The sequence below is a fragment of the Rhinatrema bivittatum genome, chromosome 8, assembly GCF_901001135.1.
Source record: "Rhinatrema bivittatum chromosome 8, aRhiBiv1.1, whole genome shotgun sequence".
Taxonomy (NCBI): domain Eukaryota; kingdom Metazoa; phylum Chordata; class Amphibia; order Gymnophiona; family Rhinatrematidae; genus Rhinatrema; species Rhinatrema bivittatum.
The window spans coordinates 1,037,202-1,064,156 of NC_042622.1; the positions used below are offsets into that span (position 1 = coordinate 1,037,202).

The window sequence follows — 26,955 nt, forward strand, 5'->3', positions numbered from 1 at the left end:
ATCTGGGCAGCAATCTGCCGATGTCGAGATGGCGTAGTAAACGCCCTTCTTCTGATTTCTTCAAACCCGCCGTGGTTGGCAAGGATATGGTTTGGTTGAGGTGAAATTGTGAGACTACTTTAATAACCCAACTTCCTACCTCCGACCCTCTGTAGAATTCAGGCTGCCCTCACACCCAACAGCACCCCTGTTGTTGTGCCTGTTGCACGTCGTTGGGTGCTTTTGGTTCACTCTATTCGGGCATCCTGTAGCTCACTATTCACCCATATGCAAAGTTAGCATTTTAGACATATTAAGATGAGTACAATCTTACTTGACATTTTCTACAGTAATTATTGTTTTATTATTTTACATTTAATTTTATTATTTCTATATGAAACAAATTTTAAAGATTTTAGGAAATTTACATGTAATTTTAAGCTGAGATTTGAATTATTGAAATTAGATTTTATGATATGAATCTGTTACCGATTTTAATGCATTGGCACTTTAAATATTTTAGTTTATTTTAGATATTTAATATGATTGTATGTGCCTTGATGTAAACCGTTATGATGGTAAAATTACTTAATGATGGCATAGAAAAGTTAATAAATAAATATGTGAGGACTACCATCCTGCTTGTCCTGGGAGAAAGTAGAGTTGCTTACCTGTAACAGCTGTTCTCCCAGGACAGCAAGATGTTACTCCTCACGAAACCCACCCGCCACCCTGTGAAGTTGGGTTCGCTTACGTTTTAATATTTTATTTTTTGCTCGTACTTTTTGCTACAAACGAGACTGAAGGGGGACCTGCTGGATGCAGGGCTGGTGGCATGCTGGGCATGCTCAGTGTGCCAGTCAAAGTTATAAAAACTTTGATAAGTGTTCCATGATAGGGCTCCATCGATGATGTCTAACATCCTGCTAACATCCTGCTGTCCTGGGAGAACACCTGTTACAGGTAAGCAACATTGCTAAGTTTAATGTTTTCTCAATTGTTTCCTCTACTGGTAGGATTAGCTGAATGTCGTCAGCGTATATGTAATGTATGATACCTAGACCTGCCAAGAGGTGGCATAGAGGCAACATGTAAATATTAAATAGAGTAGCTGACAGTGCTGAACCCTGGGGGACCCCAGTCTTTATTGAGCGTATATTGCTGACCGCATATGATTGAGCGCATATTGCTGACCGCATATTATTGAGTGCATATTGTATATTATTGAGCGCATATTGCTGACCGCGTATTATTGAGCGCATATTGTATATTATTGAGCGCATATTGTTATTGAGCGATAGGCCTGGCAGCATAAGCGTCGGCGCCCTGCATTCGCAAGACGCGATGGAACATTTAAACGCCCCGGTGTCTCCTGTGGCGGCGCCTCCTGATTCCGGCGTGAAAGCTCTCGGCCTCTGCTCAGCATGCCAGCTTAGAGCCACGCAGAGCGAGGAGCCAGACTCCCTTTGTGCCCAATGTGAGGAGGCCGTGGGAGCCTCGGGCCAGGACCAGTCTCAACCGAGGTTTGTCGACAGTTCCCCAGGGGCCACCCCGGACTTAGCGGGCAGTCTCGAACAACCAGGAATCCCGGGGGATCTGGTACCCAGATGGCTAGAGACCGCTTCCATTTCCTGGGTGGATTTATTTAAAGAGATCCATGCCTTTGTACAGATGCAGTCAGCTTCCCGGCCAGGCCCTGCTGCTGCTGCTCCGGCTGACCCTGCCCCTGGGCCTTCTCGCCCTTATCGCGGGCACCCGCCTCCGGGCAGCCCGGCTCATGCGGACCCTGATGTTTCAGAGGACGAGTCCGAACCCCCCGAGGAGGGGGGAACTTCCCTCGGGGATTGAGCCATATCGAACTATGCGGCGGTTCTTTCCCAAGGAAGATCTCTCCGACCTGGTTTCTCAGTGCCTGACAGAGTTGGCTATTCCTGGCCCAGCACTATGGGGGCAGCTACGCAGAACCCCGTGCTGGAAGGTCTTCGTCTCACAGCCCGCCATTTTCCCTTCCTGCAAGCAGCACAACAACTGATAGATTTGGAGTGGACTGCGCCAGAGACCTCATTCAAAGGAGGTCGAGCCCTGACGGGCATGTACCCCCTGGACCCGGCAATCAAGGAGATGCTGGCGTGCCCTCAGGTGGACGTCTTGGTTAGCGCTGTGGTCAAGCGCACTACCATTCCAGTTGAGGGGGGGGCGGCCCTCAAGGAGCCTCATGACCGGCGACTGGATGCCATCCTGAAACAGACTTTTGAGGTGGCAGCTCTATCTTTGCGGATCGCAACCTGCTGCACAGTGGTGACGCGTTCCTGTTTGTCACAGGTCAGGAACAATGCTCCGGCAGCGGACATGGAGTCAGCTCTCTCGTTCCTTACGGATGCCGCATCCGACCTAGTCCGTACAACAGCCAAGGGGGTCTCATCCTCAGTAGCAGCCAGGAGGCAGCTCTGGATACGGAACTGGTCAGCCGATGCTCCTTCTAAGACATGCCTCACCAGAATGCCCTTTAAGGGCTCTCTCCTGTTCGGCAGCGACCTTGATAAACTGGCCAGCACATGGGGCGCCTCTCCAGTACCTCGACTGCCGGAAGACAGGTTCAAAAGGAACCAGCGCGCCTTTCCGAGGCCATCCAGAGGGAGAAGCTCCCAACGCTTCACTCCCTATAGGAGTCGCTACCAGGCACCTCGTCCTCAGGCCAGGAACCAGTCCTTTCGGACCAAGCAGCATAAGAGGGGAGCCGGCTCGGGTTCCGGTCCCGGCCACTCCTCCCAATGAGAATCAGCCGATCCATCCGGGGGACGGAGCCATAGGGGGCAGGTTAACCCTCTTCTACCCCAGATGGGTCGAGATTACGTCGGACCAGTGGGTCCTCGCCATCATCCGAGAGGGGTATTATCTGGATTTCCATCACATCCCTCCGGCAGGTTTGTGGAATCCCCGTGTCCAATCCACAAGAAGGCAGCATTGAAAGCTACCCTGGCGAGGCTCCTGTCCTTGAAAGCCATAATCCCAGTACCTGCATGGGAAGTGGATTCTGGGCACTATTCCATTTATTTCATGGTACCCAAGAAAGAGGGCTTTCCGGCCCGTATTGGACCTCAAGTCAGTCAACCAATACTTAAGGGTCCCGAGGTTTCGCATGGAAACTCTGCGCTCAGTCAAGACTGCAGTACAGCCAGGGGAATTCCTCACGGCCTTAGACTTGTCAGAAGCCTACCTGCATATCCCGATCCATCGGGATCATCAGCGCTACCTACGCTTCAAGGTTCTGGGACAACACTTCCAATTCCGGGCTTTGCCCTTCGGGTTAGCCACGGCGCCACGAACCTTCACCAAGGTGATAGTAGTAGTAGCAGCGGCGCTCAGATGGGAGGGAATCCTTGTCCATCTCTACCTAGACGATTGGCTGATCAGGGCGAAATCACTAGAGGAGAGCCATCGGGCAACCAACAGAGTGATCGCCCTTCTGGAAAGCCTGGGATGGGTAGTCAACCTAAACAAGAGTTGCCTACAGCCTTCCCAATCACTGGAATACCTGGGAGTCCAGTTCGACACCCAGGCAGACAAAGTCAGCCTCACCACCAAGAGAAGGTTAAAACTCCAGACGCGTCTACGGTCCTTGATGGGAGCCAGCCGGCCCATAACTTGGGATTATCTGCAGGTTCTCGGTCTCATGGCATCCACCCTGGAAGTGGTACCCTGGGAAAGAGCCCATATGAGACCTCTACAATGCTCCCTCCTCTCTCGATGGAGCCCCCGCTTCTGGAATTACTCCGTGCATCTACCTCTACCAGCCAGAGTGCAGACCCAGCTACGATGGTGGTTGCAGCCCAACCACACGAGCAGGGGGTCGAAGATGTCCTCCCCCACGTGGATTCTGCTCACCACAGATGCCAGCCTGAGCAGATGGGGAGCACACTGCGAAGAACTCACCGCCCAAGGGCGGTGGAACAGAGAAAAGTCGGGGTGGAACATCAACCGTCTAGAAGCACGGGCAGTCCGGTTAGCCTGCCTGCAATTTGCTCACAGACTGCGGAACAGGGCAGTCAGAGTGATGTCCGACAACGCCACCACGGTGGCATACATCAACCGTCAAGGCGGAACCAGAAGCTGACAGGTGTCCCTAGAGATAGCCCCGCTGATGGCTTGGGCAGAGGCGAATCTCCAGGACATCTCCACCGTCCACATTGCCGGAAGGGACAACACCGTGGCAGACTTCCTCAGCAGGGAAAGCCTAAATCCGGGAGAATGGCAGCTGTCCCCCATAGCCTTCCACATGATTGTGGATCAGTGGGGGATTCCGGACATGGACCTACTAGCGGACAGGTCCAATGCTCAAGTACCCAGATACTTCAGCCGCAAGCGAGATCCGTTCTCTCACGGGATCGACGCCCTGGTTCAGCCATGGCCTCCAGGGACCCTGCTATACGCTTTTCCTCCGTGGCCCCTGCTGGGCGCCCTTATACACAAGATTCAGAAGCACAAGGGCCTAGTTCTTCTAGTGGCACCAGACTGGCCAAGAAGACCCTGGTACGCGGACATGAGAAGATTACTGGCAGGGGAGCCCCTTCCCCTGCCTCCTCTCAGGGATCTGCTACGGCAGGGTCCCATCCTCCACGAGGATCCGGCTCAATTCTCTCTTACGGTCTGGCCATTGAGAGGGCTAGACTGAAGAAAAGAGGTTACTCGGAGCCGGTGATAGACACACTCCTCCGAGCTCGCAAGTTTTCCACATCCCTCACCTACGTAAGGATCTGGAGAGTATTTGAAGCATGGTGCGACACTCATGGCACCACTCCACATGCGACCACAATCCTTATTGTTCTGGATTTCCTGCAGGATGGGCTTCAGAAGGGTCTCTCCCTCAGCTCCATCAAGGTTCAGGTGGCTGCGCTGTCTTGCTACGGTCCCAGGAGGGAGGGCAAGACCATTGCCACGCACCCAGATGTTTCCCGCTTCCTGAAAGGAGTCAAGCACATTCGTCCGCCATTGAAGTGGCCAGTGCCTCTGTGGAACCTCAACATAGTTTTGGATTTCCTCGCGGGATCCACCTTCAGACCCCTCCAGGGTCTGTCTCTCCGTTCTCTAACTTTGAAGATGGTGTTCTTGCTGGCTGTGTGTTCGGCACGCCGCATTTCGGAGCTACAAGCGCTGTCCTGCCGTGATCCCTTTCTCAGAATCACTCCAGAGGCTGTCCATCTTCGCACGGTTCCCTCCTTCTTGCCTAAAGTAGTCTCACAATTTCACCTCAACCAAACCATATCCTTGCCAACCACGGCGGGTTTGAAGAAATCAGAAGAAGGGCGTTTACTACGCCATCTCGACATCGGCAGATTGCTGCCCAGATATCTGGAAATGACAGAAGCAGTACGAAAGACGGACCATCTGTTCGTCCTTCACAGCAGGAAGAAACAAGGGGAAGCGGCCTCACGGCCCACATCGCCCGCTGGATTAAAGAAGTTATCAGAGCGGCCTACATAGAGGCCGGGAAGTCACCACCTCTACAGGTCAAGGCTCATTCTACCAGAGCGCAAGCAGCATCTTGGGCAGAATCTAGGATGCTGTCGCCCGCAGAAATATGTAAGGCGGCGACATGGTCCTCCCTCCATACCTTCTCCAGGTTTTATCGTCTGGATGTCCAGGCCAGGGAGGACACAGCATTTGCGAGGGCAGTCCTACACGGTCCTCAGGCAGCCTCCCGCCCAGTTCGGGAGTAGCTTTTGTACATCCCACTTGTTCTGAGTCCATCTGCTACACGCTAGGAAATGTTGAGATTACTTACCTGATAATCTCCTTTTCCTTAGTGTATGCAGATGGACTCACCATCCCGCCCGGCTGCCAGTATACATGGGTTGCACCTATTCAAGGTAAGGCATGTCATTTCTTACACAAGAGCGTCCACTCTACCAGGTGTCGACGCCTTCCGGTTGGGAACGCTGGCGGTCTGCAGCTACTATCAATCGGTCAGGGGAATCCTGTTTCACTAATTCATTGATCGTCAGTACACAAATATCCATAACAGCTTTTGCAAGGAAGATTACTGAGTTGCTTCACTTCCTGTGGGGGTATATGTACCCATGCTGACGTCAGATCCATCTCCAACTGCTAGCACGAGCACACTATACCCACTTGTTCTGAGTCCATCTGCATACACTAAGGAAAAGGAGATTATCAGGTAAGTAATCTCAACATTAGCCAACATTTTTTCTTGAGACCACATGCCAATAAAGGTGAACAGCTTTTCAAGCCTTGAACTGCAGAAGAGCTTTGGTATTCTATTTGGAGAGAACAAAGACCGTATAGGAAATCATATCATTCATTTCCTTCAACCCAATCAAAGGGTTTTGGATACTGCTAAACATACCCTTTCCATATGATTTTCTGATTGCATATCTTACTGTTATACTCAATTGGGATAATGGCTTCAAAGTAAAATAAAAGGAAATAGGTATACTGCATTTTCCTAAGACCATCTTTGCTCTGCTTCCAGGGAACTCTTCCATGCTGTCCTCCTAGTCTTCTATCTGTACCTTCATTTTTCATTACTGCTTAGAAAATGCTTCATATCAGGATTAGCAGATTTGGCCAAGCCGTTCTTAAATTTACTTAACTTTTTCCTTCAACTCTCCAACAACCTCTAATGCATCACAGGTTGTGTAATCCACCACTGATATAAAAACATTACAAATATTTACATGCACATTCGGGCGTCTCCAACTTGTGTGGATGATTCTGTGTTGCTTGTCTGGCGAGAAAGTAAAATTGCTTACCTATACCAGGTATTCTCTATAGTCAGCAGGATAAATCAGCCACACAATTCCACCCTTCTCCACGTGGACTGAGGAGATGCGGTTGGCAGCAACTGTGAGGGTCCCGCCCTGTGCACGCTCAGATAGATCATCTTGGTCTTTCTGAGCTTTTTTGCCTGTAATTGGATGATGCCACTCCACTTGTGTGGCTGATTTGCTTTTCTCACTATGAAGAAACACCTGTTACAGGAAGGCTGTTGGAGTCTTGTTGGGATTTTGGAATAAGAAGCTGCTTATAATTTACTTGGTATAGTACTTTGTATGCAATTGTTAGAAATATGTTTCCATTTTTATTTGGAATATAGGCAAGCAAGCAGAAGAAAAAGACTGGTGTTATGCTGCCTAGAGTTGTGCTGACTCCGCTAAAAGTGAATGGCACACAGGTAGAGTCAGCCTCAGGTGAGTAGTTCTGTAGATATCAAGACTTGTTGCCTTTCTTTGTAGTTCAGGGGAGGTGGGAAAAAGGGTAAGAATCGTAATATTTAAGTAAATGTAATAATAAATTGGTTAGTTTGTAGTGAATGCAACAGTTGTAAGTGTATTGTGTCGATGGATTAGTATGTGGTTTGCAACCAAGGTTAGAAAACCTTGGTGACAAGAACTGCATGAGGTTTGCTTGATTCTTGTAGGTAATAAATAAGGCTTGTATGTGTGCTCTTGACCACTTCATTTGGTAGATTTGTTTTTAGCTTTCACAGGTAGGCATGGCGATGGTGAAATGAGCAGCACATCAACCACCAACTATAACACTTTGCCAGTGTGTAGTTCCAGTCTGCTCAGCAGTACTCCTCCACATCACTTACAAAGTATGAGGAAAACGTCAGGGGGTAAGTTTCTGTCAGAGGGAAAGGGGATGACATAGTGATAGATTTGATAGACTATTTTTTGGGGATAGGACACAGTAAGTGCCCGATAGGAGGTGGCTGGTATTGGTCAGTAGTAGGTGGGATCTTCAGCTGAAGGTGGAATTTATTTTCACAAACTTGGGGGAAGCAGTTGAAGGTAATAGAGTTAGCAAAGCACTTTACAGAAGAACCCTGCTATACTTTTGTTTGGTAGTTAAGGATAATGAGCAGCTACCTGATGTGTTGTGAATTTGTTGTGAATTCTAAGAAGAAAAGACAGTTTTAATTGTTCTGAATCTGCAGGGCAGGTGAAACGGAACAGAGGAGAAGAGATTGATTTTGAAACTCCAGGGTCCATCCTTGTAAACACGAATCTGCGCGCTCTGCTAAATCTGCGAACTTTCGGTGTTCTGCCGCCACATTGTCAGCAACAGCTGCTTCTCCTCCTGCCAGAGGTTGACAGACAGGTAGAGAAAGGAAAAGGCCTATGCCTACCTTCCCTTTAGCTCTGTTCTCCTGCCTCTAACTTCTCTCCACCACTTGATCTGTTCTCTTGTGCATGCATTCATGCTTTCTGCCCAATGCATTTTCTCCCCAGCCTAAATCCTTCCATATTAATGAGTAACTGCATTGTAGACAATGTAATGGACCAGCAATCACCTGGAAGTCTTCATAACTTAATTTCTGGTTCAGGACCCTGTTCTGTCACACACTGTGTAGGGGTGTGGTGAAGGATACAAGTACACAAAGGATCCAGATCCTACAGACTTCCTCTCTGAAAGGATCCAGTAATCTAGATACTTCATACTATACTCACACTTCACTAGAACTTGAGTAGATCCCAGGGCAATTAATATTTATAATGTGCTCAGTTATGAGAATAATGTAAAAAGAAAATATATATTTGTAGTAGGAATGATGTGACTGTCTTTTCTGCAGAAGGGCTTAGGATCTTAGCATGTCTTTGACTCCTCCTCACAGTCTGCAGTGTCTCTTATCTTATGATGTGTAGCTTCTGGGGGTGCACCTATTCCCTCCTCTTGAGACCCCAGATCCTGGAGCAACACCGAATGCAGTGTGTGATGGAACAAGATTGGAGTAATCAACAAGATTCCAGGGATTTATATGAGCTTGATTATTGTGATGTTAGTACTTCATGGTATCTAATCAGTGTGACTGTTTATACATGCTGACAGTGTGTAATATGTTTTATCCCAGGACATAAGAACATAAGAAAATGCCATACTGGGTCAGACCAAGGGTCCATCAAGCCCAGCATCCTGTTTCCAACAGTGGCCAATCCAGGCTATAAGAACCTTGCAAGTACTCAAAAACTAAGTCTATTCCATGTAACCATTGCTAATGGCAGTGGCTATTCTCTAGGTGAACTTAATAGCAGGTAATGGACTTCTCCTCCAAGAACTTATCCAATCCTTTTTTAAACAAAACTATATTAACTGCACTAACCACATCCTCTGGCAACAAATTCCAGAGTTTAATTGTGCCCTCTAGTCTTTCTACTATCCGAAAGAGTAAATAACAGATTCACATCTACCCGTTCTATAAGAACATAAGAAAATGATAAGAACATAAGAAAATGGAGTCATGGGCTGTTGCGGGCCAGCAGGATGGTAGTCCTAACAGATGGGTCCCTCTTCAGTCTTGTTTTTTTCCCGTTGATAGCAGGGCTGAATTAGCCATGCTGTCATGGGAACTGTCATTCAGGGCCCGGGAGGCGGAGCTTTTCCAAGCAGAGGTTAGACTTTTTTGCCTCTGTGGCTGCGCGTGTGTTCCGGCGCAGGAAAGTAACAGATTCTCCTCAATCTGGGTTTTTTTCTGCGCACGGGATCGCATGCGGAGCTTTTTTCTCCTCAGCAAATTTTTTTTTTTGAGAAGAAAATGTCTAAAAAGCAGAGTAGGCCGTCGGGATTTAAGCCCTGTCCATGCGGGAAAATCATGTCCATCAGTGTTACTGATGCCTTGGGCCCGACCACATTCAGGCCAACTGTGAAAGCTGCGGCCGAATGTCTCCAAGGGCCCAGAGGCAGCGCACCCACAAGATTCAAGATCTTTGGAGCAGTGGGGGAAGTTCCTACGCGCCCCCCCCCCCCCCCCCCCCCCCCCAGAAGCTCACTCCTCACCAGGGCCATCGAAAACTCAAGCCCCAGCTGCGAGGAGAGCATAGTCATTGGACCCCAAAATCTCCAGGCCTGGAGGGTCAATGGGAACTGTAAGTACAAAACAGTCCCACGACAAAATATCGAAGAGGGGTCTGGACTTGCTGCCAAAAGAGACTCCGAGCGGAAACCAGGGATCTGGCCCACAACAGCCCATGACTCCATCATTGTCCAAGGGGCAAAAAATCAAAAACTTTGGCGCAGACGCCGGCGCACGAAGCACCGAAGTCAGTGCATTGAGAGAAGACGCCCAAGCATCATAAGCCAACGCTGACTCAACTGACGCCGAAGCCAATGCATGCAGTGCAACTGGTGCCGAAGCCGGGGGATACGACGCCAGAACGTGCGAAATGGGCATCAAAACCAGCGCAAAACCCGGAGAAACCACCTCATCGAGTGTGGAGGCCGACGCACTTGACGCAAAAACGCAGGTACTCACCCCAGAGTAGTTTTCATTCGGCGCACTCCACCTTGTTTGAAGCGACGCCGGTGCATACTCTCACCGATCCTTGTCATCAAAATCACAGGAAAGAGATAGGACCGGGAAATGTCGACGCAAGTCATCGACTGAGGGGGCTTGCCATTACAGGAAACATTCTACCAGCTCTGGGGGCAATCATCACTGACATGTCCACCATACCAAATGCAAACATGGCCATAAAGACAAAAGAGCACATAGATCTGAGCTAGAACTTTCTGATACAAGTTCATCTCACCATGCACAAACTTCAAAGCCTACCTCCGCCTCTGAGGCAGAAGTGGTATGAATACCTCTCTGGCCGCCTCCTCTTCACTCTCGGGGGTATCACTACAATCACATGCACGACCATGGAATACTGATGATATCCCGCAGCCATTACCCAAAAAGATGATAGCGGGAAAGCATACTTGTCCTACAGGATCAAAAGCTTTGCTTCCAGACCCTGACTTTCTAGGCTCATCAGCGCCTCCGTCGCATACTCCTCGTCCACAAATGCCGCCTCTAGCGCGACAGGCTTTCTCTGATTTGTCGGCGGCATTATCAGGATTCTTTGACTCCCTTCAATCCTCGTTTAATTTGCCCCACATATCCTCCTCCAATTCTCCTGAACCACCATAGCACTCTGAGGAAATACCTGTAGATCCCTTGCTTTCACCATGACCGCCTCTGCCTACATCACCAGCTCATAAATCTCCTGCGGACTCGCCTTCCCCTCACTCTTCACCAAGCTCTTCTACCGGGTACCCGTCAGACCCGCCAGAGCACCTGCAGGAACCATATTCACTGCCCGAAGACTTGACTTATCCAAAGTTTTTAGACAAACTTGGAGCTATCTTACACTTGGATATCCAAAAACTTCCCGATCCGAGGTCTGAAACACTCGGACTGTTAAAGATCTTTGATACTCCAGGGGAACAGACATCTCTTCCCCCACAACAAGTGTTGGACAACGTACTTCAGAAATCTTGGGAGACTCCCCACTCGCTTTCTGCTGTATCACGGAAAACTGATCTCAAATTCCGTATGCCTAAGTCATCACGTTACACCCTACCTCAGTTGCCGCATGCATCTATAGTGATCGAGTCCGCTATGCAGCGATCTAAGAAATCAAAAACACATGCCTCCAACCGACGAGTTAATCATTGTTTAGATGAGTTCGCAAGGAAAATATATCAAAACTCCATGTTAGCCACGCGTTTACACCACCATCAATTCTACACTGTACAGTACATGCAGTAAGACCTTGTGAGGCTGGAAAATTGGGCATCAAAATGGCAGATGAAATTTAATGTGGACAAGTGCAAGGTGATGCATATAGGGAAAAATAACCCATGCTATAGTTACACAATGTTAGGTTCCATATTAGGTGCTACAACCCAAGAAAGAGATCTAGGCGTCATAGTGGATAACACATTGAAATCGTCGGTTCAGTGTGCTGCGGCAGTCAAAAAAGCAAACAGAATGTTGGGAATTATTAGAAAGGGAATGGTGAATAAAACGGAAAATGTCATAATGCCTCTGTATCGCTCCATGGTGAGACCGCACCTTGAATACTGTGTACAATTCTGGTCGCCGCATCTCAAAAAAGATATAATTGCGATGGAGAAGGTACAGAGAAGGGCTACCAAAATGATAAAGGGAATGGAACAGCTCCCCTATGAGGAAAGACTAAAGAGCTTAGGACTTTGAAGCTTGGAGAAGAGACGGCTGAGGGGGGATATGATAGAGGTGTTTAAAATCATGAGAGGTCTAGAATGGGTAGATGTGAATCGGTTTTTTACTCTTTCGGATAATAGAAAGACTAGGGGGCACTCCATGAAGTTAGCATGTGGCACATTTAAAACTAATCAGAGAAAGTTCTTTTTCACTCAACGCACAATTAAACTCTGGAATTTGTTGCCAGAAGATGTGGTTAGTGCAGTTAGTATAGCTGTGTTTAAAAAAGGATTGGATAAGTTCTTGGAGAAGAAGTCCATTACCTGCTATTAATTAAGTTGACTTAGATAATAACCACTGCTATTACTAGCAACGGTAACATGGAATAGACTTAGTTTTTGGGTACTTGCCAGGTTCTTATGACCTGGATTGGCCACTGTTGGAAACAGGATGCTGGGCTTGATGGACCCTTGGTCTGACCCAGTATGGCATGTTCTTATGTATGAATGTATCCAGACGACGAAAGGACTGCTCACCTCCACCGCGGAGCCGATTCCACCTCTACTCCAGGACATGGAGGAGTGCTCTCAACATCTGCGAGCCATTTATGAAGGCTTCAAAACCTCATCTAGAGCTTCAGCTACGGCCATTACAGCTCGTAGGGTAGCATGGCTCCAGGCTAGTGCTATCAGAGAAGACCTAATTGACAAGCTCGCCAGCTTACCATGTACTGGAGACAATTTGTTCAGAGAGCGATTCCATGACACAGTTACCAAACTAAAGGAACAAGTGGTAGCCATCTAGTCTTTAATGACCCCATCTACTTTTTCGTCTTCCCGCCACTACTTGGGGAATTCCCGGCGACAACAGTTTTCACGTCGCCCTTACCGATCCTTCCAACAATATAGACCCCCGTCATACCAACGGCCACAACCTCAACCACATCAACCACAAAATAGGAGGGGCAAGCCAAGAACCCAAAGACAATAGGGCCAACAACCTGCAGCCCCAATCAAATCAATACAATCTTTTTAAAGATACTGCCACCACTACTATCTCAAGCGCCCCCTGGAAGGATCACATATCACCTTCCAGCTTGGGAAGCTATAACATCCGACCACTGGGTTCTCGACATAGAAAAACAGGGCTATCAGCTTCAGTTTACAGGAAAACCCCTTCTCCCTCAACTTGAGATTCAGTCGCCACAAAAATTTCATCCTCAGCTCGAAGAAGAAGTCACCTCTCTCCTCCAGCAATGGGCAATCCGAGTTGTTCCATCGAAAGCCCGAAACACGGGCTTCTATTCTTATTCCTTATTCCCAAGAAATCCGGTGGCTTTCGCCCAATTCTGGATCTCTGAAACTTGAACAAGAATTTAGTCAAAAATTCAAAATGGTGTCCCTAAAATTGATTCTGCCTCTCCTACAACCCAACGATTGGATGTGCTCAATAGACTTGAAGGATGCCTATACCCACATTCCTATTCATCCATCCTCGTGGCACTACCTATACTTTCGATACAAGCAACAGCATTACCAGTACAATGTTCTTTCCTTTGGCCTTTCGGCAGTACCCAGAGTTTTCACCAAATGTATGATAGTAGTGGTGAGTCCCCTCAGTCAAAAAGGAATGATAATCTTTCCATATCTGGATGATTGGCTCATAGTAGCCTCGACTCCGGACAAACTAGTATAGCATCTTCAACAGGTGATCAACTGCTTACAAAAGTAGGGACTAATAATCAACTATCACAAATCAAATTTGAAACCAACTCAAATCCTACAGTTCATTGGAGCTCGTCTGGATACCACACACAACAGGGCGTACCTATCAGAGGACAGGAAAAAGGAGATGTCAACTCCTTCGCTCTCTCAACCAGATGCGCAAACCTACAGCAAAACAAATCTTGACAGTCTTGGGTCATATGGCGGCAGCCATCTTCACAGTACCCAACACCAGACTACATATGTGTCGTCTACAGTGGGGATTGAAACGGCAATGGAAGCAACACTCGCAACCATTGACAAAACGCCTGATACTTACCGCAGACATGAGGAGGGATATAACTTAGTGGTTTTGAGATCCACGCTATCCAAGGGAGCATTGTTCAGGCCCCCCACCCCCCCTCACAATGCAGTACTTACCACCGATGCGTCTCACAAGGGTTGGGGAGCGCATCTAGACTGTCTCGAAACACAAGGTCTATGGTCGACTCCGGAGCAAAAGTTACAGATAAACTTACTAGAACTCAGAGCAATTCGAAACGCCCTGCAGGCATTCCGAAATCACCTACGGGGACGCAGGGTCATGATATATATGGACAACCAAATAGCGATGTTTTATGTAAACAAACAAGGAGGGTCTGGTTCATGGTCCCTATGCCGGGAAGCCCTGCTGATCTTCCAACAGGCGCATCAAAATTCCATTCATCTGCAAGCAACTTACCTGCCGGGAATAGCCAATACCAGGGTAGACAGACTGAGTTGAGTATTTTATCCTCACGACCGGTCACTCAATCAACAAGTAGCTCAGGGGATATTCCTGCAGTGAGGGATCCTGACGATGGACCTTTTTGCAACAGAAATGAGCACACAGGTTCCCCGTTTCTGCTCACACTGGCCCAGTCCAAACAGAGTAGCGCAAGAAGCTTTCCTAATTCCTTGGAAGGGAAGCCTAATGTATGCCTTTCCACCCATACCACTTATCACAAGGACAATTCAAAAATGCATAGCAGGCCCAGCTCAGTTGATACTAATAGCACCCGCCTAGCCCAGACATCCGTGGTTCAGCTACCTCCTATGTCTCTCCATCACAGACCCAATTCGACTACCAAGTCAACCAGATCTGTTAGTTCAACAGCAGGGAACACTTCTCCACCCGCTGCACTCCTCCCTCCATTTGACAGCATGGAGGTTAAGCGGTTCCTACTAACAGAACAAGGCATATCCACGACAGCCCAAAAAGTACTAATAGAGTCTAGGAAGCAATCAACTAGATGTAATTACAGTTTCAAATGAAAACGTTACTCCGCCTGGTGCATATCCAAAGGAATTCCGCAGTTACCGTATTTTTCGCTCCATAAGACGCACCTAGGATTCAGAGCTGGAAAATTAAAAAAAAAAAAAATGGTGTGCTAAACCGGCTCTGTTCCTGGGCATCTGGTGTATTATGGAGCAAATTAGGGGAGGGCATAACATTTTTTTTTGCCCCATTTCGTTTTCAGGTCTGGGGAGGGCCATTTCTGTCCACTCCCCAGATCAGAAAACTTCTAGTGTTCTCTTTGTTGAAAAAAAACAAAACAAACCCCCGCCCCCCCATACCAACCCTTTAAATTTAATTAACTATAACCCCCCACCCTCCTGACTCCCCCCCCCCCCCCCCCCCCCCAAGACTTGCCAAAAGTCCCTGGTGGTCCAGCGGGTGTCCAGGAGTGATCTCCTGTACTTTGGCCGTCGGCTGCCAGTATTCAAAATGGCGCCGATAGCCTTTGCCCTTACTATGTCACAGGGGCCGGCCGGCAGTCCCTCGCTCCTATCATGTGATAGGGGACAACCAGTGGCACCGGTAGCCCCTGTGACATAGTGCTATCTACAGAAACACCGTTTACAGTAAGCAAACTTGCTTTTTCTGGAAAGCAGTTGCCTCGTGGTTCTCGGAACTCTCTCCTTTTTCCTTCAAAAAGTTTTTTAAATTGTGGATTTTTCCCTCCAGTATCCTCCACAGGGGGTCCCTCTTCGCTGTCGGTACCTCCGGCGTCTTGTTAGGTTTTTCATTTTTTTTGTGGTCTATCCTGAGTGTGTCGCCTCCCGGTGGCCGCCGGCCATCGATTATTCTCTGGCTTGTTTTCATGGAGTTCTCTGGGTTTTGTAAGTGCCCCCAGTGCTCGCGGACCATATCTCTCACGGATCCGCACGAGGTCTGTATCCTCTGCCTGGGAGCTTCCCACGATGTCCACTGGTGCCCTGACTGAGCCCAGAAGACCCCCTAGGGCCGTTGTTCCCGTCTGGGTAAGATGCCATAAAGTCGGAGGCTTCGACACCGAGGGACTGTGGAGACCCCTCAGATGCAAAGTCACCTTTCTGCATCCTGTCCAGTTCCTCAGTGAGATGAGAGGGGCTTGGGGGACCAGCCCTTGCCATCGTTGCACTGTTCCAAGGCATCTGGATTGTCTGCAACCTCATTGCTGGAGAAAGACCGGGCTGAGCACAGAGGAGGAGCACTGGCACCGGCCGTCATTGCACGGCACCGGTGTCGACTCTGGAGGAGCACCGGCCCATGCCAAGCTTCCTCCGAAGCAACCCCGTGGTGAAGAGGCACCATCCTCTTCCAAGCCCGAGAGTCCCAGGCGTTCCCCACAGAGTGCGGTGCTGGGCACCGAGCCTACTCTGCTGCCCCCCCCCGTGGAAGCTCCAGTGATGCCTTGTCATCGTCCTCTGTCGTCCGCGTTCTCTTCACTGGAGTTTCAGGAGGAGTCTGACCACAGGTTGCAGCAGGCGGTGCTTTGAGCCCTCCGGAGCTTTGAACCGCCCCTGGCGTGGGCCCCCATACCGGAGCCAGCGCCTGCGCTATTAGCACCCCTGCTGGAGCGTCTCGATGTCCTCTTGGGCGTCTACCAATGCAGCCGGTGCCTGGGGCTCTTTCAGTTCCCCATCGACCACAGAGGTCCCCCTCCTGAGTGATAGAGATTCCCAGGTCCTCTGAGGAGGAAGATGCAAAACCGCGCCTGAAGCCCTCGAGTGTGCCTCCCCGAACTTGTTCCCAGGGCCGTCTATTCCCTCGGGGGCTCACTGTGTCCTCGGCACTGTCAATGCCCCCAATTCCGTTGGTGCCCTTGCGGCCCCTGGCACAGACACTGCCAAGACATCCCTCGATGTCACTGCCGAAGGGCATGGGCGCTGCCCTCCCTTGCCACCTTCCAATGGACGTTAGTGAAGAAGACGTGCCTTATGATCCCTTGGGTGATGATTTATTGGAGACCTCTTCCGATGACTCTGGCGACTTGCCTTTTGAGCCTTCTCCGCCGGATGAGAGGCATCGCTCTCCCCCAGAAGACCTCCCCTTTGCGAGCTTTGTCCAGGCTATGGCGGAAGCCATTCCTTTCCAGCTCCTCACGGAGGAGGATGCCCGCCACAAAATGCTGGAGGTTTTCCAGTTTATGGATGTCCTGAAGGAGGTGCTAGCTATCCCAATCCATGAAATTCTCTTAGAACTTCTATACAGGATGTGGGAGCACCTGGGATCTGTCCCCCCCAGTCAACCGGAAGACAGATGCCCTATATCTGGTCCAACAGGCTCTTGGCTTTCAGAAGCATCTGCTCCTCCACCAGTCTGTGGTTGTGGAGTCTTCCTTAAAAAAAAAAAAAAAAAGGCCAAAAAATCTTGTAGTCGTTTCTCCGCCCCTCCAGGCCTAGAGCATAGGGCCCTAGATGCCCTTGGAAGGAGGGCGTTTCAAGGGGCAATGCTTATTTCCCGTATCTCCTCCTACCAGTTATACATGGCTCAATACAACAGGAACTTGTAGAAACAAGTTCAGGAGCTAGTGGAGCACCTGCTTCAGCAGCAGGATGCGCTGGAGGCAGTAGTACAGAAGGGCCTGGAGGCCGGGAAGCATGAGGTAAGGTCCACTTACAATGTCTTTGAGACAGCGGCCAGAGTATCGGCTGTGGGCATTAGTGCCCGCCGTGTGGCCTGGTTTCGGTCCTCCAGCCTTTGGCCAGAAGTCCAGGAGAAGCTGGCAGACCTATCTTGCACCGGAGAAAATCTCTTTGGAGACAAGGTCAGAGATGTGGTCACTCAGCTTAAGGACCATCACGAGACCTTGTAGCAGCTCTCGGCCAGCACCTTGGACCCACTGTCCTCCATGCGAAGATCCCCATGTCAAGGACCTCGCAAGTCCTTCTACCACCAGAGGATTTACTACCCTCCGGCTTCTCGTACCAGGGCACTACGCACTGCAGCCAGGGGCCGGCCTTGCCAACAGCATGCCCCCAGGCCCCAACCCGCTCCACAGCCCAGTCCAGTCCGCTTATGACTGGCGGTGAGAGAGTGGATGCCAGCTTGCGGTGCCCATGGACCCCTGCCCACCGGTCGGGGGCCGGCAATGTCTGTTCACAGACTGCTGGCCCCCTATTACCACCTACTGCTGGGTTCTGGCCATCCTACATCACGGTTACCACCTGAATTTCAGGATGGTCCCGACGGATTCTCCGCCACCCCTAGTGTGGGACCTGTAGAGGCATCAGAAAATTCTCGAGTTGGAGCTCTCAGCCTTGTTGAAGGCCGGAGCTGTAGAGCTCGTGCCTTGCTCTCAAAAGGGCCAGGGGTTCTATTCGAGATATTTTCTGATACCAAAGGAAACAGACGGCTTCCGGCCCATTCTCGATCTCAGAGCCTTAAACAAGTTCTTGCAGCGAGAATGGTTCAAATGGTCTCCCTGGGCATCCTGATTCCTCTCCTTCGCAAAGGAGATTGGCTCTGCTCTCTCGATTTGAAGGACTCTTTTGCCCACATAGCAATATTCCTGCCTCACAGGAAAGTATCCCCGCTTCGTAGTGGGCCACAGACGTTTCCAATACCAAGTGCTGCCATTCGACCTCACTTTAGTCCTGTGGGTCTTTACGAAATGTCTGGCAGTGGTAGGGTCACACCTGCACTACAATGGAGTGCATGTGTTCCCCTACCTGGACGACTGGCTCATCAGGAGCACCACGCAGGAGGGAATGCTGCGCTCCCTCCGCTTGACAGCCACGGTGCTGCAGTCACTGGGGTTTGTGATCATTTTCCCCCAATCTCATTTGAGTGCCTCCAAGCAGCTAGCATTCATTGGGGCTCTGCTGGACACAACTCTAGCCAGAGCGTTCCTCCCCAGGGAGCACGCTCAGACCCTGGCATCATTAGCACACTCCATCCGACGGCATCTGACAGTCTCTGCTCGGTTACTTCTCCGCTTGCTGGACCACATGGTGGCATCGGTTCATGCCACTCCACTTGCCCGGCTAGCCATACGGGTAGTGCAGTGGACTCTCCGCTCGCAGTGGCTTCAAGCCACCCAGGACCTCTTGGCGCAAGTCCAAATTACTTCGCTGCTCCGAGACTCCCTCTCCTGTTTGGAGAGTCTGACCACTTGGAAAAGGGCCTCTTCTTCCAAGCACCGATACCTCCACCTTGGGCTAGGGGGCACATGTGGGCAGCCTCTGCACACAAGGCATGTGGCAAAACAAGAAGCAAGTTGTCAAATAAACTTCCTGGAACTGCAAGCAATCCGGTGTGCCCTCTGGGGGTGTTCCAGGATCACCTGGCCCACAAAGTGGTTTTGATCCAGACCAAAAACCAAGTTGAGATGTGGTACATAATCAAGCAGGAAGCGGTACAGATTTGAGCTTGGGCCCTATCCCGGGACATCCTCCTGAGAGCAGTTTACCTGGCAGGGGCAGAGAACATGGTGGTGGACCGCTTGTCGAGCATTTCACCCATATGAGTGGTTGCTCAACCCGACAGTCGCAGACTAAATCTTCCGCCTGTGGGGCGTTCTGGACGTGGACCTCTTTGCCTCCCCTGGGAATTTCAAAGTGATCCGCTTTTGCTCCCTGTACAGGGAAGACGGGGAACCAGCCTCGGATGCCTTTACTGTTTTGGGGCAAGGGCCTTCTGTACATGAATCCTCCACTCCTGCTGGTGGGGAAGACTCTCGTGAAGCTCCAGCAGGACAGGGGCACCATGGTTCTGGTTGTCCTATATTGGTCGGCAACAAGTCTGGTTTCCCGATCCTGCGCGACCTATCAATCTGGGAGCCCATACGCCTGGGCACCTCCCCTGACCTGATCATGCAGGACCAGGGCAGATTGCGCCATCCAAACCTCTGCTTGCTGGCCCTTACTTCCTGGATGTTGAAAGGATAGTCTCTGATAATGTGCCGAAGGTAGTGGTGGCTTCCCGAAAGCCTTCTACCAGGAAGTCTTATCAGTTGAAGTGGAGGAGGTTCTCTGTCTGGTGTGAGGCGAAGGGTATAGACCCTTTCTCATACCCCACCCCACGACTGCTGGACTATTTGTGGTTCCTCTGGCGTCTGGGCTACAGACTTACCCTCGATCTGAGTCCACTTGAGTTCTATCCGCGCATATCTCCAGGGGATAAGTGGTACACCTATTCTGTACATCCCTTGATAAGCCATTTCATGAGGGGCTTTTTGTTGCATCTGGAAACCCCCTTTGCATCCTGTTGTGGCCTGGGACCTCAACGTGGTACTAACGTGTCTCATGCAGCCTTGAGCCTATGCGCTCCTGCGAGCTTAAACACCTCACCTGGAAAGTTATTTTCCTGGTTGCAGTCATGTCCGCTTGCAGGGTCAGTGAGCTTTAGGCTTTAGTGACGTATCCACACTATATGAGTGGATACTTAGGGTAGATACTTAGGGTGAGTGTGTAGAACTTAGGGTTCTACACACTCACCCTAAGTTCCTGCCTTAAGGTAGTGACTGATTTTCATCTCAATCAGTCCATCATTTTGTCCACCTTCTTTCCGAGGCCCCATTCCCACCAGGTTGAGCAGGCTTTTGCACAGCCTGACTGCAAGCGTGCTCTCGCCTTTTATCTTGAGCGCACAGCAGCTCATAAGCAGATCATGCAACTCTTTGTCTCCTTTGATAAAAACAGACTTGGCATTGTGGTGGCCAAGCAGACCCTGTCCAACTGATTGGCGGACTGCTATCCTTCTGCTACAAGCAGGCGGGTCTTCAGCCTTGGAGGCCGCATCAAGGCGCACTCAGGGGCCATGGCAGCGTTTGTGGTGCACTTCGTGCAGTCCCCATCACTGAAATCTGCAAAGGCTGCAACATAGAGCTCCCTGCAACGTTCGCCGCCCACTACTGTTTGGATAAGGATGGTCCTAGGACAGCAGGATGTTAGTCCTCAGGAAACCCCTTCCGCCACCCTCGTGTTGCTGGGGTTCTCCATTAGTTTATTATTTTATTTTCCTAGCTTGTAGCCCAATGGACTCAGGACCAATGGGTTATGTGCTCCCCTGGTAGCAGATGGAGATGGAGTCAGGGTTCAAAGCTGTCACCTTAGATATACCCCTGCAGTGACCTCAGACATTCAGCATCTCTCAGTCTCCTAGTAGATGTGGACCCCGCATGGCTGCATGGATAGTGGCATGCTGGGCATGCTCAGTGTGCCAGTCAGTTTCTAGAAATTTCTAGAAACTTTGACAAAACGTTTCCTTGCCGGGCTCCATCTAATGATGTCACCCATCTGTGAGGACTAACATCCTGCTGTCCTAGGAGAACACCTGTTACAGGTAAGCAACTCTGCTGTATAGGAAGAAGGGATCAGGGGAGCAGACTCCTATGGTCTCAGGGTGGATTGAAGCCCCCTGGTTGATAGTGGCACAAGCTTGCATAGAAAACTAGGAAGGAGAGGATCTTGTCTTCTCCTGACCATAGCATCTAGCCTAAAGAAAATCCGGTTAGGAAAGAAAGGAGGTGCTGCTTGGAGGGGCTGGATGCTGCTTACTGCATTACATAAGTTATGGGAGAATGAAAGATATGTTGAACAGATTCACATTCTGTTTTATAAGGTTTCTAATATAGAGAAGTACTGCAAGAACATTAGGCACCGCTACAATTCAGTATGGATAAAACAAGCCACTTTCGGGAGAGGGTGGCGGCAGATAAAGCAGCCATTAGAGTGGTGTGCTATAAATGTAGACCACACTAATGGTCAGTTCACGTCCACAAGGTGTGTGAGCTTTGATTGCTACTGCTTCAGGTGAAAGGGATCCTGATAAGTGTGATGGTGATATTTTTGAATCCTCAGGAGATAAGGAAAAAGTTGAGATAGATGTGCCCCAGTTAAGGACCTCATCAGGGAAAAAGAACAGTCAGGACTCAGCTGTGACCAACAATGCAAGGCCACAAATCTATTTGTAAAAAATGAAATGAAAATCCCTGTAGATAATGGTGTGATGGGCCCAGAGACTTCTGCAGGATTTCTCACACCAAGGAATACTAGAAATAGCTAACCAATTTCGGCAGAGAAGTACTGAAAATCTGCTCACATGGCTAGTATGGTGATTAGATGATATTTTATGGGAACTATGCCAGAAGATAGGAGGAGGAGACGGAAAGATATGCTGCGACCTTAAGCTCTTTTGCGGAAAGGACGGACTACTATATGTTTTCTTCTTGCATTATTCTCATAACCAAGCACATAGAAGTATTAATTATCTTGGGATCTATTGTTGTGGTGCATTGAAATGAGTATAGTATAAAGTGTTTAGTGTACTGGATCCTGTCAGAGTGCAGGATTTGGGCCCTTGTGTTCTTGTATACTCACGCAATGTGTGATGAAACAGACCTTCAGTCCTTCCCCATTGTTTTTCTGGTCTTAGATAGAGAGGAACCTGTGGCAGTGGTTACATTTAAGAGAGAGAAAAGTTTTTGTGGTTTTTTTTCCTTTCCTTTTCATCCCCCTAGATCAGTCCAAACACACAGGTTATACGCTCCTACCAGCAGATGGAGGCTGAGAACATGTTTGCTGATGTCACCCTTTACTGGATCCTGTGTTGCCTCAACTTGTCAGTATTCTCTGTCTCCCTCAGGTGGTAGGCTGGTTTCCCATGCTGCTGCCTGTTGTAGGCTGGGTGAAAAGGTTTTAGAAAATGGAGACTACTCCTGAGGCGACAGTCTGAGGACTGATCCTCCTCCGGTTAGAGCATAGCAAGTATCAGAAGGCTTCCAGGGCTGGGGAGATTGGTTAGATTCTTTAGCTGGCAGTGTCTTAGATTTGGTGTCCCTTTTATGCCTGATACCTTTTCTCTTCTCTACCCCCACCCCGGTCAGGTGGGTGCAGGTGGTGGTGCCACAGAATGTGGGGTTTGTTTTGTACTTTAAAGTTTAAAAAAATTTCTTGTGGTGTGGAGGGCAAAGAACTTCCAGCAGTGGCATGTTGCTCCACAGCAGAGAGAGAGAGTAGTTAACACCGGGAATAGGCAGTGGATGTTCCAGTCTTTGGTGGGGTAAGTGGCTGGGGAGACTGTATGGTGATGCCCCAGGATTACAAACTTGGCAGTTATATTTATCCTATGGAATCTGCTGGACAGGAGCAGGGAGCTCTTCCATGTGCCAGCAGTGCAGGGAGGATGAAGATTGGAGCCAAAGGCAGGGCTTTGCAGCTCTGGGGACTTTTTTTTTTTTTTTTAAATATTTAGATTTATATTCCGCTTTTTGCACTTTTTTCAGTGCTTCAAAGTGTATTACATTCAGGTACTGTAGGTATTTCCCTATCCCTAGAGGGCTTACAATCTAAATTTAGCAGTGGCTTCTACATTGGTTCCCAATGGTGTGCTGCCTGTGGCTGTAGTGTCCATTTTGGAACCATGTGCGAGTTATAATGCCATTTTGGGGCTTCCGTGGTTCTCTGGGAGCGCCTCTCTGTTCCACGGGCAGGCTTATCTCTGCTGTAATGTCCTCCTTATCTATGGATTTTTTGGTGGCCTCTGAAGGTTCCTGTGAGGAAGACTTAAGACTGCTGTGGAGGATGAACTGGAGGAGGGTGAATACTCCTCCAGGGAGGAAGATGATTCACCAATTGTCTGTTTATTTAGGAAAGAGGAGTTGTCCTCTTTGAATGTTCAGTTTCTGTGGATTTTGAAGACTGCAGAAGCTAAGCCTGAGGAGGATCCATTATGATGGGGCTAAAGAATCCTCCCAGGGTCTTTCCACAAGGCTATATGGGATCTAGTCTCCACAGAGTGGAAGTAACCTGAAGAAACTTTAAAGGAAGTAAGGCTATGGAAAAGTTGTATCTTCTCCTGGATGAGGTGCGAGAGAAATTGAGACCCACAGAGGTGGACACCTTGGTCTACGTGTTCTCGAGAAAAAGATTACTATATTGGTTGAAGGAAGCATGAGTCTTAGGGACGCACAGGACTGGAAGATTGAATCTATGCCAAAACAGGCCTTTGATGCCTGTGGATTGGCACTTCAAGCAGCAGTATGCAGTAGGATTGTGGCCATATCATGCTTTCGATTGTCTCAACATCTTCAAGAAAGTCTCTGAGAGATCCATAATGGAATTGGAAGAGGAGACCAGGTGGAGCCAGGCACAGCATTCTTAGCAAATGCTTCTTATGACTATGTGTAGGCAACAGCACACCATGACTTCCATCTTGGCGGCTCCATCTTTATTGTGGCTGAGGAACTGGTCAGCAGATGGTGCCCCCAGCTGGTGAAGTCAAAGGCTCCTGGAGGACAAACAGCGAAGGAGTCTAGAAAGCATAGATCCTTTAGGCCCTCAGGATTTATTTATTTATTTATTTCGAATTTTTCTATACCGACATTCTTGAACAAAGATATCAAATCATATCGGTTTACAATTGAACATAACTGTCGCGGCTATGGCGTTACATCGAACATAGAACATTGAGCAATAAACATAGGACAGGTCAACAGTTCAACAATAATATATAGTGAAATGCTTCATCATAGAGTAACATAATATATATAATAGGGGAACAACAACTGGGGCGACTATATGCGTAATATCAAAATACGTTTATATGAAGTGTCATTATGCAGCTGCCATAGTGGATAAGGCGTGGTGGTAGCATAGGGCATAAGGTAGCAATGAGAGTATGACTGAGTGGTGGAGGGAAGGAGGGAGTATGTAGGCAGGAAGGTGAGTGAGGCATTGAAACAAGATTGACAGGATATAATGTGGGAGTAATGGGTGATCAAGTCTCCTTAGAGATCCTTAAGGATCGGGTGACTCCTTAAAGAGTATGGTACGGAAGAGATGGGTGCTCAAGTGTCCTCCTTAAAGTCCTGATATGTCTTATATCCTGAGGTACCATTGTGTCATGTTATGTCTTTTGACCCGTGTCAGAGTAATGTTGAGATTCAGGAAAGGCTTGTCTGAAGAGCCATGTTTTAAGGTGTTTTTTAAAAGTTTGGAGAGAGGGGTTCTTGGCGAAGCTCGGGTGGTAACGAATTCCAAAGGTTGGGCCCGGCTGTGGACATGGCGCGTTTCTTAAAGTGGTTTTGATCGGTGGTGCGTATAGGGCTCCTTTGTAGGCGTTTCTAATAGGTCTAGCAGAAGTTTGAATCGGAGTTGAGAGCTTAATTTGAGGTGGGCGATGCCGTGGATGTCCTTGTGAATCATACATTAGTGTTTTTGAAGGTGATCCTGTGTTTTATGGGAAGCCAGTGAAGACTTTGGAGTATGGGTGTGATGGGTGCTCTTTTGTTTGAATTTGTGAGAAGTTCTTGCTACAGCATTCTGGACCATCTGTAAAGGTTTGGTAGATATAAGCAGGGAGGCCTAGGAGAAGAGAGTTGCAGTAATCTAATTTTTGTAAGGATGAGAGACTGGACTCAAGCCTGAAGTCACTGAAGTGTAGAAGAGGTTTCAGATTTTTGAGGACTTTGCAGTTTATAGAAACAATTCCGGGTTGTATTGTGGATGAAAGATTTTGGTTGAATAGGTTTGTCAAGCCGCACCCCAAGGTCTCTGACGGAAGAGGTGTGATTTATGAGTGTTATTAGTGGGTTGTGGTGTGCTTTGTGGATTGATGAGATTGTGTTTTTCATCTGCGAAATAAGGATTTCTGTCTTATTTGAGTTAAGGATGAGGTTGAGGTTGGTGAGCAGGTTGGTGATGGATTGTAAGCAGCAATTCCAGTGTGCCCAGGTTTTTTGCAGGGATTCGGTGATAGGAAGAAGAATTTGAACGTCGTCGGCAAAAATGTAGTATGTTAGTTTGAGGTTGCGAGTAGATGACAGAGAGGTAGTAGATATGTTGAAGAGCGTCGGGGAGAGGGATGAACCTTGTGGGACTCCTCTGTTTGATTTGATTGGGAGAGATTCTTTATTATTAATTCTGACCTTATAGAATCTGTCTTCAAGGAAAGATTTGAACCATTCATGTGCGTCACCTTGGATGCCGATGTCTGTTAGGCGTTCCAGTAGAATGGAGTGGTTGACCATATCGAAGGCGGCGGATAAGTCGAGTAGAACGAGAAGGTAGGGTTGTTTTTTTTTCCAGGTTGAGAAGGATGGTGTCAGATAGTGATGTGAGTAGGGCTTCAGTATTTTGTGATTTTGTATACAGGAACTCCCGGTATATAAATCCATAAATAAAATAAAAAATAAATTTTCTGAATCCGAACTGGTATGGAGAGAGTATGTTGTTCTCTTCAAGGTAATCAGATAGTTGTTTATTTACAAATCTTTCCATCACTCTTGAGATCAGGGGAAGATTGGCTATTGGACGGTAGTTGGCAGGATCAGTTGAAGGAAGGTTAGGTTTTTTTAGTAAGGGTTTTAGAATGGCTAGTTTTAATTGATCTGGAACCTTGCCTTGTGTTAGAGAGCAATTGATGATGTCTACTAACGATTGAGAGATTGTGTTAGGAATTGAGAGTAGGAGATTGGAGGGTATGGCGTCCAACGGATGAGAAGAAGGTTTTAGCTTTTTAAGGATGTTTGCGATCTCCATTACGGAAGGGGTCTCAAATGTTGTAAGGCTAAAGCTCCTATTAGGTGAAGTGGAGCTGAAAGGAAGTGTTGTAGGTTGAGATGAGGCGAATGGTTTGAGTAGATTAGATATGTTGTTGTCGAAGTAGATAGCGAGTTCGTTGGCTTTACAGGAGGCTTGCTCATCTGGGATGATAGGGGGCGAGGGTTTTGTAAGAGATGATACGATAGAAAATAAAGCTTTAGAGTCGAATGAGAAGTTGTGGATTTTTTTGGCAAAAAAATCTTTTTTTGCTTTGAGAATGGCAGACCTGTATGTATTGAGGTGGGCTTTGTAGATTAAGAGTGAGTTGGTAGATGGGGTCTTGCGCCATTGGAGCTCTTTGTTGCGGAGTTTTTGTTTGATGTTTTTAAGATCTGGGGTGTACCATGGATTTCTGTTGGCTTGGGGTGGCTTTGAGGATTTAGTAATGATTGGGCAGGATTGATCGGCAACCTCGCTGGTTATCTTGATCCATGAGTTAATGGCTGAGGGTGC

At 48.5% G+C, this 26,955-nt stretch overlaps 1 protein-coding gene across 3 annotated transcripts in view; it reads left to right on the forward strand.

Annotated features, from left to right (window-relative positions):
* The window catches only part of ASXL1 (ASXL transcriptional regulator 1), a 392,468-nt gene that overhangs the window by 148,242 nt on the left and 217,271 nt on the right, over nucleotides 1–26,955 (forward strand). For all 3 annotated transcript variants that reach the window (XM_029611257.1, XM_029611256.1, XM_029611259.1), the window contains exons 6-8: nucleotides 7,094–7,187; nucleotides 7,478–7,615; nucleotides 7,937–8,100. In XM_029611257.1, the coding sequence (XP_029467117.1) occupies nucleotides 7,094–7,187; nucleotides 7,478–7,615; nucleotides 7,937–8,100 (396 nt within the window). The remainder of the gene's footprint in view (nucleotides 1–7,093; nucleotides 7,188–7,477; nucleotides 7,616–7,936; nucleotides 8,101–26,955) is intronic.